This window comes from Nesoenas mayeri, assembly GCF_963082525.1.
Source record: "Nesoenas mayeri genome assembly, chromosome: 5".
NCBI classification, from domain to species: Eukaryota; Metazoa; Chordata; class Aves; order Columbiformes; family Columbidae; genus Nesoenas; species Nesoenas mayeri.
Window position 1 is genome coordinate 39,186,581 of NC_137548.1, and position 17,545 is coordinate 39,204,125.

Sequence of the window (17,545 nt, forward strand, 5' to 3'; positions counted from 1 at the left end):
CATCAACACCATCATTTCAAAAGCTGCAGAGTCTTGCCCTTGGCCTGGTCCATATAGCCTGTTTCTGTTAGTCATCTCTCAACCCTGATTAATAAGGTCACATAAAATCCTTTAGGTCACATAAGGTTCTTAGACACAGCAGGCAGAAACTTAAACTTCCATCATTTTAACTTCAAGTTTCTAAAGCTGGGGAGGAGAGGGGTGGATTTGCTTTTGAGTCTTCTGTGGTGGTCATGTCTTTCTGTTGACCTTGATTTATTGCAGTGCATGGTTTCATGGTCATTCCTCCTCTATTATCCTGATGAATACTAAAACTAAGAGGTTAAAAAAAAAAAAAATCAGTTTACTAGTCACAATCTCACTCTGGCGTTTTTACATTTTTGAGCTTAATAGGGACATATTCTAACAGTACTAAAAAAAACGGGCATTCATTGCAAGGAAGTGCGAATTCAAGCCAGAATGTGTACATAGTGTTGAGATGTCCCCTTACAATAGCTGCTTTGACAAAATTTATAATCTAGCAGCAGACAATTCAGCTTTGGTCCCCAAACCTTCAGTTGCCGGTGGCTCCTGGCATTTACTATATATACTACATATACTGGGAGATAAATCAAGCATTGATACTGACCCAAAGTACTTTCTAGACAGAGGTTCTGGGGAGAGGGGCTGGGAGGTTGAACAATGTTTGATCCAAGTGTTTAAAGCACTTAACAAGTTTCAAAAGTGGGAGCCAAGGCACAAAGTTGATAAACCATTTTAGGTAATGTCTGAAAATATAATCAAGATCACCTGCTTTTTTTGTTTAAACAATATCTATCCTATCTGCAGTTCTATTAATATCATAATAGCTGCGAAGCACTCTGGTGCCTTCCTGACAAGCCATCCTCTATAAATTATCATACATACACTACTGCTCCTCTCCAGTGCTGTAAAAGCACCTCTTAAGCAGAACCAGAAAGATGTAGAGAGCTTGTCAAAATGTCAGAAATCAGAGCATTTCAAAAATCTCCAGGCATTTTTTTTATATTAGAGTTTCTGTAATGCTGCCATTAAGATATTTCCTACATGAGGACTTTATATAAATTGTATGTCTTGCTTTATTTTTTGCTTGAGTTATATCCAATAAAAATGAAGTTAAAAAGGTGAATGCACTTCCATTTTGGCTTAAGATAACTGGCTAGCTGCCAATCTAGTTTAGCTTTGTCTTTGTCACATTATACTGTCGATTTTGAAAGCCCTTATAGTAACTTTTAATTTATTTTGGCATTGCCATGATTTAATTGTTGATGTGCCTGTGCTAAGAACATAAACGTTTTGTGATATACTGTGTGCTGTGACTGACAGAATATACATGTCAACAGGGCTTTACCAAGAAAGAGTGCTCAGCTAAAGCAGGAGGGGGGGATGGGATATGAACAACAAACAACAGACAGTTCTATTGCTTGTCCAAATCACACTCTGTTCTCAAATTATTGGCAGGCAAAGACATATCTGTTGGTGCCAAATTATATTACAGCCATCAAAAATATATCAAATGCAAGGACAATGCTACAATATGTGGATCTACAGTGACTAACAACATGAGTTGACAATGAAACATGAAAATGAGAGACTGCAAAATAGAGTGTGATAACAGTACTTAAACCTCCTTGGGCTGCTTATGCTGGAACCAAAATTTGAAGAGTAAAGTCTGTATGACCAGGTGGGAAGCTGGAGTCCCACGATGTTAAAGCCTAGGGTCCCAAAAGCAACAGGGGCATTTGTGTCTCACCAGACAATCACCTAGCAAAAATGCAAGGTAGATCTAAGATAATGATGATGTTTATTTCAACAAATGAAACTCTTGTGGACATCAAAAGCTAGCGAGGCTTGCCATGTTTTCCAGAACATGACCGAAGGTCCAATTTACAAGTGACAAAAACAGGAACAACTTGACCTGTAAGGAACTGGGCAGGAGGATGAATGAGCAGGAAAAAACAACAGAGAAGCAGCAGGGACTAAAAGACAAAACAGTCTTTTCTTGTGCAAGTAGCTACACATAACAGCCTGCTGCTACCCTGACAGTAGCTACGTGTTAGAGACACAATGGCTGTCCTGCCATCTGCTTCCCTACCTGCACATCTCGGGTGTGGTGTGCACTTGGTATACATTTAAGCCAAGTCTGGCCTGAAGGTTTTGGGTAGGGAGTCTAACTAAAGAAGTCTGACTAAAAACTTGCACGTCTATATGACATTCACATGTATCTGCTTCACATAGAAAAGGAAAACCCACATCACCTATTTAAAGATGAATCTTTATGCTGAATCGGCACACATACCAACAATGGAAAAAAAACCCAAAAAACGTCAGATAGAGCAACAATATCAGCTATTTTTTTTTTTTCCTCTACAGGCTTGTTTTGTGGTGATTTGGGCAAGGAATTAGTTTTTCACTGGGGCACATCTTTGCACATCAATTAATTCACATGATTCTTATTTTACTCTGTGTTTTTCACAGCATTTCCTAATCAGAAGGGGTGCAGGGGCTGCTTGATGTGCCAATCATCAATCTGCTGTCATTTTTCTGCCAAGAGATTTACGTCAGTCAACTTCATTCTGTAGCTCAGAACTTGCTTTTATCATGCCGCATCTCAGACCAATTGTCTCACCAAGACAGTGTGCTGATTTCAACTACTGAAATATTAACATTACAGTGAACTTCAGTTGATCCAAAGGACACACTATCATCTTGTCTAACTGCAATGTAGTGGTAAGTAATTAATTTGTCTTTGGTAAAACACACAAAGTGATCTTCCAGAAATTTCCTGGAAAATAGTCCCCTCCTATCCCTGTCCTTGTAAATAAACAAGACTTGTTTGCATAGGAGTTGGATTAGAGCATCAGAACCTGTCTCACACTGCTGTTATGAAACACATTTGGGGCTTTTGCAGAGCCCCAGCAAGGTTCCTGTTAACTGCTGACAGGTTTTGCAAAGACTCACTCTGGTTAGATGCTACCAGTACCTCTTTACATACAAAGCATCTCTCCTAATAGTTTAGGAATAAAAATATCACAGGTTTCTACTACTAGGATTACCCCTTGTCATCAGACTGACAGCCCCACCTGAAGCACAAGATGCTCCCATGTTACTTACTTTATTGATTTTGTTCAGGATTTCTATTTCCTTCATTTAAGTTTCCTATTGTAATTCTTTCTGTCCACAGACATCGTTTAGAGCCCTTTTGTTTACCAAATCCTAATGTGTTAAAACCAAAACACGTTGGGCTCTGCTAGAATATGCATCTATTCCCTTTAAATAGCTAATCCATTTAATCGCCATATTCTATACTCTGCATACTCACAGCACTCAATACTGTCATAAAAAAGAAAAACTCTGTGCACAGAAAACAGTAGCGAACTTAAACCTTACAGATTCTTTTTTTTTTTCCATTTTGCAAAACAAAGAACCCAAATAATCCTCTCAAAATAGTCCATAAAGAATAACATCAAGCCTGCTGCAGTTTAAGCACCACATTTTAAGGACCAGATTTTGCTTTGTTGAGCAAAAGATTCAGTTCCAGGATAATCAGTCAAGAATGGACTCTGCATATTGACAGGTTGCTAAGTTACTAAGATCACATATGTATTCAAAATGTTTAGACAATATATTCTCTTTTACCAAGTAGTAATTCTGGCTGTGACAAAGGAAAAAAAAAAATAAATCAGACAAGTTGTTGAAACAGATGCCAAAGATTTTATACAAGGAATGTCATGGCTGCTTTCTCTTTGTGCATTAACATGGTAGTGAAGCCACATGCATAAAGGGCACACAGGGCACAGCCTACAAACCAAGAACACATTGCTCATCCATTAAAAAAATAAAAATACTTTGAAGCACAGAATTATGCTGGATGTGCAGAATGTCTTTGAAGAGAGGACTTCTACCTACTCATGCCCTCCCTTGGGCAACTGTCGGTTTATGGCAGACTTTGCTTACAAAAACATTTAGGCAGTCCCCAGTAAATTCAGCCAGTACCAAAGGCGTCTTGGAACGTCTTCCAAGTCTACTCCCATGTGTAGGTTGGATGTAGTTGTGAAGGGGCAGTCGCTTTGTGAGTCTGTTCTTTCAGAGACAAAGTAGGGACCACTTGTTACAAGGAAAAAGTCAGTACGCTTGTTCAGAAGATAAAGTCTTTTATATCAGTTAATTTAATAATACAGTCCTAAACCAGGGTGTTGGGCACTCATCTACACAAGAGCACATTTAATAAGCTGGAGAAAAAAAAAAAAAAAAATCACAGTTCTGGGACATTGCATCAAACTCCAGCCACTCCAAGAGGAGACAGCTCTCATGTGGTAGAAGAATTCTTGTCTATGTAAGTCAAGAAGGGAGAATTTTAGGCAGTTCAATCCACAATGGTCTCTTACTTCTCATAACTGGAACCACGAATCCACAGTACAACACAGTATTAGTTAGGTTAAGTCGTGGGTTTGATAATAAAATCAGTGAATTCATTGCAGTCCTTTAATAAAAGGATGAAGTCCAGTGAGTGCCAGTTGCTAGGAGCAAAGAAGAAAGGTTCCCATTTTCCAGGTGGATTTTTAAGTTCATATTATTAGGAAAAGGTAAATCCAATCTGTGCAGTTTCTATGCAACCACGTCTGAGAACATACAGGCTCCATAGACTCCGGGATCACTTAAAATTTGGGGGAAAAGTCATCACAACCCAAACAACTCAAACTTCATATTTCAGAACTGTCTACACATAACTTGTTCTCCTGTTCTGCTCTGGGCAAAACTTTTAACTGCGACAAGCTGGCAGAGAAACTTGAAGAAAACCTGAGTACATGAGAACATTGTCAGGGAGAGCAAGACCCTGCTACCTTTTGATCTGGTACTGAAGTTGAAACGGCAAAATCAGAATGCTTTGCCTTGTGCCATGTGATTTGCTTCACCTTTCAGAGCTCCGCTGGTCTCTACCAGGGCATCTATTTCAACTTGATACCTCTTGCACTGCAAGACCACACTGCTCATACCACAGTTCAAAGAAACTTGCCAATGAATCTGGGTTTAATCTTCCATCACCAGAAGTACAGCACCTCCAGATGTACGGTTGGTTGAATTACCAGGCGAAACTCATACATCAACATTGGAGATTTCCTGGCAGCACAGAGTCCAAACCTTCCTCACAGGACATCATGATCAGCAAGACGTTCCACAAGAAGAATCAGAAGGCCAAAAGTCTGATCCAGTATAGTTAGGAACAACACCATCCATCATTTGAACTAGGAATACTCAAAGCTTCATTAGCCAACTGCATTCTTAATATACTAAATTATACATAGATATATATAGATATATATATTTTAAATTTGAATAAAATACACTGGATTTTGGTTTGCTGATTTACAAGGGAGCTCCCTCCCTTCCTCACTTAATTTGAAATTAAAACCTAGAGGCTGAATATAAGCTCATTCCCAGTGTTCCAAGATGGATATAACATGAGAGGAGGCCAGAAACTGGAAACATGCACTCTGGCTGCAACAGGTTAAGAGGTGAAAGGGAGACCAGATATTTTCATTTGTAACCCTGAGAACATAAGGAATTGCAAAGATCTGGAGAAGAGCCTGGGGTTAAAGGTCACCAGGCTTTTTATTGCAGTTAAAGCAAACTCGGACTGGGTGATCCCATCCACGAGAGGGAACCGCTCTGCGGCCGTGTGAGCATTCATCACAGAATCCCTGGCCACAGGCCCGACAGTGGTGTTTGGAAAGTTTGATACTGAATTCCTTCCGGCAGTTGTGGCAGTGCAGGATTTCGTGGTCTGGTACCCAGTATGCAGGTCGGGCAGCATCTTTGACCAGACCTATGGAGGAAGTGAGGTGGGGGGATGAGAAAGAGGGAGAAGAAAATCTGTGAATGTGAACATGTCAAGAATGTACCCTAGTGGAAGTACTCACACGCTGCAAGTCATACCACCACCATTAAGGGGAATAAGAGGTCTGTCAGAATACTTCAGTGCAATGGCCAGCCCTTCAGGCTATTCTCCCACATTCTGCCTCTCTTCAAAGGGGCACATTGTTTATCCTTAAATGGAGGCATCTCCCCTTACTCAGACTCTACCAGAGGCTGAGACATTTGCTTTTCCCTACCTTCAGTTTCAGCTGTGGCCAAAAAAAACCCAGTCACCAAACCAAACATTCAGAAATGCATGTACTGTCTGAACTGAGAAAGGAATTTATTCTGCATTTTATTGAGTTGGGCAACAAACACCCACAGGGGCGATGACAGGACATGCTGTAGGCAAAGCAGTGGAATGATGATCTGTGCAGTGAGTAGGAGGTCAAGTCCAACAACAGAAGATCCAAATGCAAAGTGTTTGCTGCCATACGCTGCCACACAGCACATGAAAGAGCATCAGACTTTCATTGTACTAAGCTCACTGTTAAAGACTACGTTACTGATTACTCTCCCATTGTTACCAACCTGGACAGCTTGAGATTCTCAGCCCTCCCCTGCATAAGTACCAAGTGCCAGCAGTATCCATGAACACTTAAAAGGCACTCAGCATCTCTGGAAGAAAATCAAACCTGATAAAGTGCTTCCTAATTGGCCAGTCTTTAGGGAACTCCAGCTGGCAGGTCACTGCAGTGATGTATCAGGGGAGCATGAATTACTCACAGCTTGGTGCACACAGATTTGCGTGACAGGGAGAAAAGAGAAGGTATGAATGGCAAAACAACATGCTGAAAACCAAGAGGAAACATCAAGCAAGAGAGGTGCAGGGAGCTCTAGAACTCTCAACCAACAGGTGTCATAGCAGAGGTGCCAGCCTGTCACACAAACTAAGTTTAATCAGGAGTTTTGCTCTGTGAAACCAAAAATGCATCTAGACAAAAAAAAAAATCCAAAAGAAGATAAAAGAGCTCACCTAAGGGAATGTCCATGGCTGTCACCACTGCTCCAAGAGTGTTCTGCACAGCTTCCCCCACCTTTCTGGCAATAAGTGTCCCCCCTTCCTCATCTGAAGGCAGCTCAGCCACATCTGCACAACACAAGAATAAAAGGCTCAACACCTTAGTCCAGCACAACATGCGCCAAGCTTCAGTTAATTTACATTAGCAAAAAACAGCAGCAAACCCAAAAGGCAACTTGGGGCTTCTCCTCAGCCTTTATATCTCACATCCCAAATCTTGGATTGCAGAGTTTTCACTTTCATTTCAGCAATAACGGACAAAATACACAGTCTGAGGAAACAGCAGCACCCCTGCTCTGATGCTCACTCTACACCATCAGCAGGTGCTGAGAAAACAAAGTAAAGACTCAATTAGAAAATAATTTTGTCAGGGGCCCAGATATCTGGTAGCTCATCACAAGGGTCACCTTCCTGCCAAAAGACATTGAGCTCTTGAGCTTCCCTACTGAGGACATTATGCCAAAGCCCAGTTAGAACAACATGGTCTACACCCAATGGGAATGGTTGTGATCCAGAAGCCAGGGACAAGGACGTCAGACTAACTATTGCCCAGGGATAATTCTGTCACAATCAACTCAAAATTACCTAACTGGATGCCCCTGTTTTCATAGCAGTTGTCACACACACGCACTGGTGCTGGTCCCCAGCCTCGCTCAGGCACTGGACGGGTCTTGGAAGAACAGCCATCACAAAAGCCCTCTCCACAGGCCCGGCAGTGGTGTTTAGTGTCGTTATCTTTAAAAGGTGTGTTGCATTTATTACAACTCTAATCGGAACAACATAGAAAGAAAAACTGTTAGCTTGATCTTCCTTAACAGAAAAACAGAGAGCAGAACTGAAATTGTGAAAAATATAGTTACACCTCAGACTTCTGTGCTACCAGCCCCGTAACTTTACCCCGGGGAAGCAATTCAGACACATAGATGTACAGTGGTTAAGCTAATAGTTTGCTACAATTCACAATGACAAGTAATTACAGCCACAGCATGCAGGGCTGAATGGTGGGTATTTGATCTTTATGGGGTTAAGAAATCAGAAGGCAGTTTTCATTGAATATCTGTTTCCTGTAAGACACAGGGAATCCTTTTCTGGTTGAATTCTTGGGGCCACGTTTTTGCATCTGGTATAATACCAGAGTTTAACCTCTGCACCTATATGAACAGTACTATCAACTGCAGTAGCCAGATTTAAGACCTTAATTCTTTGCTTTGAAGAGCAAGCTCATGCAAGCCAGGATTTTCTGTGATACTGCTGGCAGAGGAGGTCACAAAAAGTAGGGAGGAAACAGCCTCTTTAGTAGGGATGGGCAGAGTATCTTCATACTTTCTCTGGCTAAATCAAGAATAGGAAGAGCTAAAACCATTTCAGGGTTCCCAAAATTGTAGGAGAAGAGCTTGCTACAATAAAACAAGAAAGCATTTGGAATCTGCAAAATGCTACTTAAAGGGCGCAGAAAACGGCTTTAAGCTATGGAAAGTTTTTGTGTACAGCAGCTGCCATTTACCAGGATCTGAGAGTTGGGTCTCCAGTAAGCTGGGGCAATCTGGTCCGTCAGCCAGGAGGTCACAGCTTTTGTGGGTCCCAGGCTAAGTTCAGATACTGATTGTGCCATGAAATTCATCCCATCCAATAAACGCTGGGCTGCATTGTTGTTATCTTTCAGAAATCCATCAGTCTGGAATGAAATGGATATTCATTTAAGAATAAACAGGGAATTTTATTTATTTTTTTTTTTAGAAGCAGATGGCCCTGCAACTCCTGTTAAACTGGAGGGTGAACATGAGAAAAAATTCACCAGTCCTGCTTTGAAACACAGGGGTAGGTTTTAATAGTATATCATTCAAAGTGTTCACAAACTGGCAAGTCAGCCATTTCAAGACAGCCAAAAGATGACTGAAGGCCCTTGTAAAGGTTCTTTTAAACAGCAGAGACAGGGACCAGCTTTAACGAAAGCAAATCCCTCTTCTCCATCAATGTCCAGAAGAACCAACATAAACGTGTGTGGCTGCACACATACACAAAGACTATCCAGCAACCAGACTTACCCCTGGCCAGACATGCTCAATTTCTGTCCTCACTACAGTGTTGACAGGATCTTGGTTGCCAAACCAGTACTGTCGGCTGCGGTACACTACCCCACAGTTGGGGCACTCAATCACGTATCTGCAGAAGGGCAGGATGGGTTACATCAATGAGATACTGGCATCCTGCACCAGGCAGTACAGAGGCACCAGCGATCAGAGATATCTTAGCTGCAGTACTCACCCTGACCAGGCGTACTTGGCAAGGCCCAGCCAAGGGGAGTCAGTGGAAGCAGAGGTTTTTGGCACCACACTGACCTCCATCCCTCGTTCGTAACAGGCCTATAACACAAAGGCTCAATTAATATTGCACTCTTGGGAATCCCAGACTCAAGGTCTTGCAGCTGTTTGGCGACACGAAGCATATAATTGGCATACAGTCTCCACAGCAAAGGAGAACACTGATCAAAACTGATTTAAAAACAAACCAAAACCAAACCCACTGTCAATAATGACATCAGGGAAATATGTCTACAATAAGAAAAGTAATGATCGTAGCTGAAAGTTTTCCTATCTCTGGAATACATTCTTCAGAAAAACTGGCTAATACCAAGCGATGAGCATAAGCAAATAAGCATAACCACATCAAGCGTGGGGAAGGTAAATATCACACAGAGTGAGAGCATCTGGATTCACAATTTAGCTAGCAAATGACACACAGCACACAGAGGTGATGACCTTTCCAAGTGAAAATACAAGTTCAATGGGGATCCATTTTTTTTTTTTTTTTTCATCAAGGCCATGAGCATCTCTCCCATTTGAAAAAAAAATCCAAGAAAACAGACACATGCCTGTGATATTCCTCATTTACTGGGCCATCCTTTTCCATTCTTCAGACCTGGTCCTTGTGTTGCTACTCACCTTGCAAGTATAGACCCTGTTATCATACTGGTGAGAATATCTGCATCGACTTTTGGATTCATGGGGGATGCCTTCCTTTGCATGGTTCATGCTCTTCTTACAGCCACACCTGAATATGCAAAAGCAAACCATGAGCTGATGCTGTTAGATATGGGACAGATGTCACCAAAAGTTTATTTATGCTATTATCTTGCATTTGTATAGGTGTTGTAATCCCAAACCATTTTCACAATTGTACATAAAGCAATGACATCATTCATGATTGAAAGGCAGGCTCTTTGGAAGGAGATGTACCAACTGTTTCACAGCACAGAGCAGGACCACACAACAGTTCAGTGCAGGAAATGATTGCTGTAGCAATTTCAGAGAATTTCAGGAAGGACTACTCAAATCTGGAAATCAACCAGGACAGTGTTAACACTGCAGCCTTTGCAAGGAGCTGCTAGGGGCTCTCTAATGAGCATAAAAGAGCAAGAATGCAGCACTATATCACATTTAAGAGAAAATGTTTCCAGAAGCATAATCAGCCATAACATCAGGCTGCTATAGACTGCTCACAGACTCAGAGCACTGACTGCCATCTACTGCCCTTCCAGCCTCAATCTTCAGATTCTTCCCAGAGAGCTACAAGCAAAGATCTAGCTAAATCAGATTAGACCTTGTCACTGAACACAGCACAGGCCCATGATTATTTGTGCTTTAGGATTCTTTATGCTGTTTAGGTAATAAAAATGGCAGGAAAAGTCACCATAGGAATTTTCAGGGGATTTCTTTAGACATTCATTTATTCCTGCCCTGTGTGCACCGGGGAAAAGATGTGGGCAGAACAGGTTTGTAGCCATACACACAAACAGAATAGGCAAAGACCATACATCCAGCTGGGACATGGCAACAGCAGCTGTCCAATTCACATAAGAGTTGAATTTCAAGCAAATTCTGCCTGGAAGTACTAGCTGGTAATAGGTGGTATCAGGTGTCAGGATGTCACAGAAACTTCACATTCTGTGGCTGTAGACCAGGGCAGCACTATCTTCGATCAGGATGAGGGTGCATTTCTCATCTACGTACCCACAGCTGAGGCACACAGAGGAGCATGTGAAATATTCATCTGGAAAGAAAGAGCTGTGAGCCATCTGGTCATCGGGGATCTCCCCACTGAAGCGGTCACTCAGAGCCTGCCAAACAGGAAAGAATGAGTTGGTGAGGGACTGAGACCAATGCAGACATTTCATGAAAGCTTTTGCAATCAAAAGCATGAGCTCCTCTACTGGAAGGAGAGAGTACACAGCTAACAAATCATGTCTTACTAACCTGGAAACCAAGACAAGGATTAGAAACCAAACAAGAAGACAATCTTGCACTTGTATGGAAGCGACCTAAATGCTCCTAAGCCATTTAGTCTTCTCCTCCTGCCCCTACTTTTAATTTTACAGCAGAAATGGGTGGTGGAAGATTGCACACACCTTTGTGCATACACCCTGTACCCAAAATAGCAGGGTGCTTGCTAAAAGGGCTTTGCATTCTGGAAACCTCCAGAAGGAAATTCAGAGTCATTTCTCACAGCACATTCTTTGTCCCTCAGCTCATAGAGTGCTGACCCGAGCTTACCTCTGGTCCCTTGAACCATTATGCTTCTCTGGTGAAACTGAGACAAAGGGATTTGTTCCCTTTCCTGGGACCACCTGTTCTGACATTAAGTCAGTCCTTAGCCTTAGCACACTTTTTCAGTTCTTTTGGGTGTTACATTAAAAACAAACAAAACAAAACAAGACAACGCAAAACAAAACCAAAACAAACAAAAGACACCCCACCACCAAGATGCCCCACCCCCCAAAACCAAAGCAAAACAAAACAAAACAAAACACACACAAAACCAACCAAACAAAAAACCACCAAACAACCAGATGGTTGTTTTTTTCTTGACGGAGATCCGTGAAGGCATAAGTTCTAACAAACACTTCCTACAACTGAGGTAACTACAGTGGCTGCCCACCCTTCTCTTCTTCCTTCTGCCCTCCTGGGGAGGAGCATCTCTGCTGTCTAACGAGGGCTGACTGCACACACACAGACATACATATCTCACTCAGCACAGCTTCTCTCAGGTAAGATCTCTACAAAGACATCTGACTTCACAGAATTTCAAGGAAACTACCCTCAAGATCACTTTCAAGATTGACTGGTACTGGTCAATGGACCCAAAAGTTGGAGGAGATGGACACAGATCTCTAGCAAGCCTTGTGTCCTCTGGGAGTGAAGCAAAAAAATGTTCATTGGTAGTTAGTAGTGATCTGAACACAGAAACCACTTTACTGGACATGAACATACTAGTACACTAGAAGCTATATCTGAAACTGAATCACTTGATTGTTGCAATAAAGTCCTAGAAACGATACTGGAATTAACCACTTCAGCTGTTTTCCTCTTGCTGCCTTTCTGCTCCTTAATGCAAAGATCCATGTACATGTTGCCCTGATACTTCCCTCTGTGCTTCAGCTACCCCAAACACAGAGCAGCTGGAATTATCTGCTCCAACAGCTGTGACTGACACCACATAAGCCTGCTAACACTGCCACCTTCTGCAGATATGCCCCAGCTCTGCCCACCCCTCCCTGATGACAGCTGTGCTCTTCAGGCCAATGAAAATATGATGTTAATCAGGCAGTGGTAGGAATGGGTGGAAACTTGTAGGACAGACTGCAAATTTGAAGACCCAAAAATCTCTCTGACATCCTAGGAAGCTGAACCTTCTAAGAAAAAAAAAAAAATCACCAGTTGCTCTGTCCAACTCCTTTTCATCATGCTTCTCATCTGATGCAGTACCTCTGAAATGATCCATCATTTGCCTTGATCGCACCTTGTTTCCTAGCTACCAACACATCTCCTTCTCCCTTTTTGCCTCCTAGCCCTTGGGTTACACCATGCTCAGTGCCAGGTTTTGCCAATCGTTAACTCCCTCCAAGTCTCTTGCATTCCCTCCCCTTATGCTGAGGCCATTCTTAGGAGTTTCACCAGCAACTCCTTCTGGTTCTCCTCTTTGTAAATCACTGTCATTAAGTGCTTGTCATTCACATCATCAACTATTTTTTTCTTCCCCAGTCAGTTTCTTCCTGGCTCAGCTTTTTGATTTTGCTCTGTTTTGCTTTTCAACTTTTCTTGACCTTTTAGGGTCTTTGCTAAGGTGCTTGTTTGTTTTCAAGTAAAAAAAAAAAAAAAAATGCCCCAGCCTACCTGGCTGTTAGGCAAAAAATCATCATTTTTATGGGAGAGTCGCTTTACCTCCAGACGTGCTCTACCTTTATTAGCTGCAACTGACAGTTACTAGCAACAGTGAAACAAATGAAGATTGTGACAAACTCTTCTCCACTTACTTTTAGTGCTTTGTAGATAACCCCAGGCTGCCTAGGTGACCGAGTGGTATTGTTCTCCAGTTGCTGCTCCACAGCTCGCCTAAGTCCAGAGAAATCTGTTGGAGGATTGTACGTCCTTGTTCCCTTGTAGTGGATTGAGCTGAAAGCCTCAGGAAAACAGCTTAGCTTCCGAAACCGATCCTGAATGAGCTTCTCAGGAACCTCAGAAGGATGATCTATATATAAGAGTACCAGCAAGTATATAAACAACTGATTGTTTAAAATAATATTTAAATTGCACAGTACTTTCATATGCAACACAGTGCTGGTTTTCTTAATTAAGCCTTCTAACACATCAGGAACACAGTTATTATATTTTGCAAGGAAGAAAAGAAACAAACTGTTTCCAAAAGCAGATTCTGTTTTTTGATGCACAGCTTTAGATTCTAAGACCATCTAAAACCAGGAACATCTAGGTTTGGAAACACAGATATCCAGAATAAGAATTTACGACACAGTGTAAGGAAACTCCATGTCAGCACACTTGTTAGCTCTTCTCACCAGATCATAAGTTGGTATAGCTAGTCGTAGCTCCTGATGAGTGGAGAACATGAACCTTACATGGACTGCTTTTTCTCCTTGCCAACCCAGTCACAAGGATGAGCAAGCCTCTACCAACCCTTTGTACACAGTGAAGCACTTCAGAACTGAACACATCAGGTCAGACTCCATAGAGCCGACCACATTCTTCTGCTCCCAAGCATCTGCCATACATCTCAGGATAAGGCAGGCCCCTTCTTCCCTGCCCTGAAACTACATAAAACACACTTATCTCAATTATCCATCATGACAGGTCAGCTTGCTGCAAATCCACATGCTAAGAGGTTTCTTTCCTAGGCCTACCATGATCAGAAGTGATCACAAAAATGTATTTTTTTTTACTACCCTGACTTTGCACACAGGTGCAACTATCACGATGGATCTTTAAGTCCAACCTGCTGAAACAGCAAATTTCAACAACTATGTGAAAGTCTGCATTGCTAATCAGCAAATTTGTATGTAAGAAAAGGAACTGCCTTGCTAGGTAAGTTAAAAGTAATTAAGAAGTCACTCTAAATAATAATCAGAAAGAATGCCAAGTTCTTCCACTAGGCTCAAGACCTCGCTGGTTCAAAAAGCCAAAATGAGACCACAGGGGAGCAGCGAGCTGCTGTGGTATTACATGGCAGGAGCCTCCCAGATGTTCACAGACAGCAGGACTGAGCCTCAGCCACTGCAGGCCAATTCATTAGGGCTCTCACTTATCAGACCACCAGAAGTGGACAGAATGAAGAAAGGTTTCATCATGCCTTTTGAAACACAGGAAAAACGGTGCCAAGATAATAATTTCATATCTCTGTATAGTCAAAACCAAAATGTATCATGACTTCCACAGGACAGTGCATTTAACTCAGATGTACAAATAAAATACATAAATTAAATATGCATAATCCTGTGTGACACAAGCCAAGTTAAAAGTACTGGTGAAAAATACTGGAAGTGATGGGAATAACAGTGCTTTGGCCATCAGATACTTGCACAGAGAAAAGTGGTGCTAAACCATCAGGTCTGAGCCACCGCAGCCTCAGTCACAATCTCACACCAGCCTCCGAATGACACTGGTCTGCAGAATTTAAAAAAGTAGAGTGATGGTACTTGTATGTACCGAAGTTCATCAATTTAATTATTCTTGCTCATCCTAGTTTCTACATGGAATTTTATTTTAGGTTGGGGTTTTTTTTGCAACAGGATCCTCTGTATCTGTGCCAAAATGTCAGGGTGTCTCAGTTTTCACCTTCGTCTGCCATATCACCCATACTCATGATCTTCTACAGTGACCCCTCCTACAGCTGGCAGAACTCCCATCACGACCAGTCAGTGCTCATGTCCAGATGGCTAAGAAGATTATTCTAGCTGATCTTGGGTAGTCAGATCACCATCAGGGAATGTTCTGCTATTTCCATAGCCTGGCTCCCAGGCCAAGACAAGGGAGAGCAAAACTCAAACCTCATCTTCTATGTGGTAGTAAAGAACTCTGAATATTCAATGCAACCTGATAATTTATAGATAGCGTTTAGCACATTATAATTCAGTTTCTTACTGCCTACTCACCAGAGCCCAGTAGCTTGGTGTACACAGTCTCGTGAAAGATGATGACACCTGGACCCAAAGTTGACAGAGGAACATCTAGGCCACAGCGGGCTGTGGTAGCTTTTAGCTCCTTGGTGAAATGTTTTAAATAAGCCTCCGAGGCATCACCAAGGAATTTGAAGAGATCATTGTGGAGCCTGTCAGCACGAGTACGGTAGATGACAAGGTCAGAGATGGCCAGGACCTTCAGCAGCAGCCGTGTTCTCTGGCTCAGGTTCACAGTGGCCCCCAGGAGCCCCTCTGTATCAATTACCACAACTTTGCGGACAGGGTCATAGGCTGCCCAGACTCCAACTGTGCAAGACTCTTGGGCTGGAGATGTCTTGAAGACTTCCCGGCCGTAGAAGAAAGTGTGGTTAAGGGTGTGAGACTTGCCATCCCCTGTGTTCCCAAAGATGGACACTACCTTTAGATGCTGGTCAGGACTGCAGTCCAGTTTCTTAATAAAGTCTTCTTCATTCCTTACCTGCCAAAAAAAAAAAAAAGAAAAAGAAAGAGAGAGAGAAGTATTAGCTCTATGCAAATGGAGTAGACAACACTGAAAATACAGCTGGTTTGGGGATTCATAAGATTAACAAGAGTGATTACTTCCTGTTCAGATTTCATCATAAGTTTCTGAAGCAGCAAGAAGTCCAAAGCAAAATATTAGAAAGCAATTTTGTAACACATAAACATCAATGGGATTTAGGTTGTTCCACCACGTGGCTGTTTTGGAAGTGATGCCTCATGGTGACTAGCCCTCTAGTGAAACCTCTGGTACCTCACCTGTTACCTGAAGCAGTCCTTTCAGAAAAGGGAGCACAACTCTACTAATACTTTCAAGTCCGCCAGAACAGCTACTTGGAGCACAGCAGGCACTCTCAGTAGCACTCTTGGCAAACATCCAAATTCAGGTGCAAAACAGTGTAGAGTTTTTGTCACCTTAACATGCCTCATGCAGAAGCTGAGAACCAGTTTAGGGAGAAAAAGCTCTTCTGTGCAGCTGTGCTGCATCTGCTCTCCAGCTGGGAGACCCTTCAGCTGGAAGGAGGGGCAGAGAAGAAAGCAAAGTTGTGCACTAGAGTCAGGTGGCCTATAAGCAGATCAAACTGTCTTTTACAGAAGTGCCACAACTACCACAATGATCCATTTCACAACTTACTGCATTGTGCTTTCTTTTTAAAACAACCAAAACACAAACAAACACAAAACCAGAAAAGAGTAGACAGCATTCAGCAGGTAACTTGACTCTGGCTTTACATAGGTTAAATGACAAGTGTCATGCTATTTAGGTTAGAGAATAAGGCATTTTCAATACTAGAACAACAGGAAACAGAAAAACAAGCAATGAAACACGTTAGGGCTCTGTATAAGAGCCTGCCTTGTTTTTGTTGCAGAATATAGCCTTGACTTTCAAAGGTTTCTGGCTATGCTTGTTTATCGCTTGCTTTTTCTTCTTCTAAGAGGTTTTATCCATGTGTTCTGTTATGTGTCAGGGAAAAATATGACAAGGCACTTTTTGAGAAGGATTAAATTCACCTCCTCCATCACAATTCCCTCCTCAAGGAATCCCCGTCAGCTGATGGGAGCAGGGCTTCCATCCCCTCCCGTCTATCTCTCAACTTCTGGAAGCTCCTTGGCTATTTCCCTCCCACACGTACAGCTGTAAGGTCTCATGATACATGATCCACAGAGGCCATAAGGTAATAAATGGTTTCTTTGAACAAGTTTATTCTTAGATCAGCAAATTAGTTTAAGGCTCAGCCAGCCCCATTTGCTCTGGTCAAATCTATCAGCAGCATTCAGATTTTGAAGGAAAATAAAAAACAGCCAAAGTGACAAAAAATAGCCAGTGTGCCAGATTGTGGTTACAAACAGCATTCAGAAAGAAAAACTGTGAACTGTGGGGCTGTTGTAGCTTTTTTTGCAGACCCAAAGCATTCAAGGCAGCCTTACAGTGTGGAAAAAAACAGAGAAATCAAAATGCTCTCAACAGAATATTTTGTGGTGTCTGTGGGAGATCACCAAGATACACTCAAGTTACATCTACATGAGACAATTGCTTTTTTTTGCTGTGATTATTAGCTTGTCACCAGGAAGCTAGTTTAGATGACAGATGCAGTTTCTCTTAG

General features: G+C 42.1%; 1 protein-coding gene across 4 annotated transcripts in view; it reads right to left on the bottom strand.

The window, feature by feature from the left end:
- ZFYVE1 (zinc finger FYVE-type containing 1) overlaps nt 1-17,545 on the bottom strand; it is a 42,811-nt gene that overhangs the window by 11,167 nt on the left and 14,099 nt on the right. For 2 of the 4 annotated variants that reach the window (XM_080345021.1, XM_080345020.1), the window contains exons 4-13: nt 15,396-15,900; nt 13,266-13,480; nt 10,966-11,072; nt 9,898-10,006; nt 9,221-9,318; nt 9,001-9,118; nt 8,460-8,630; nt 7,541-7,721; nt 6,911-7,024; nt 3,118-5,845 (exon numbers count right to left, since the gene is read on the bottom strand). In XM_080345021.1, coding sequence (XP_080201147.1) covers nt 5,613-5,845; nt 6,911-7,024; nt 7,541-7,721; nt 8,460-8,630; nt 9,001-9,118; nt 9,221-9,318; nt 9,898-10,006; nt 10,966-11,072; nt 13,266-13,480; nt 15,396-15,900 — 1,851 coding nt within the window. In that variant the 3' untranslated portion in view covers nt 3,118-5,612. Of the gene's footprint in view, nt 1-3,117; nt 5,846-6,910; nt 7,025-7,540; nt 7,722-8,459; nt 8,631-9,000; nt 9,119-9,220; nt 9,319-9,897; nt 10,007-10,965; nt 11,073-13,265; nt 13,481-15,395; nt 15,901-17,545 lie in introns of those variants that run through there. The other 2 variants (XR_013922167.1, XM_080345022.1) reach the window with 2 other exon arrangements.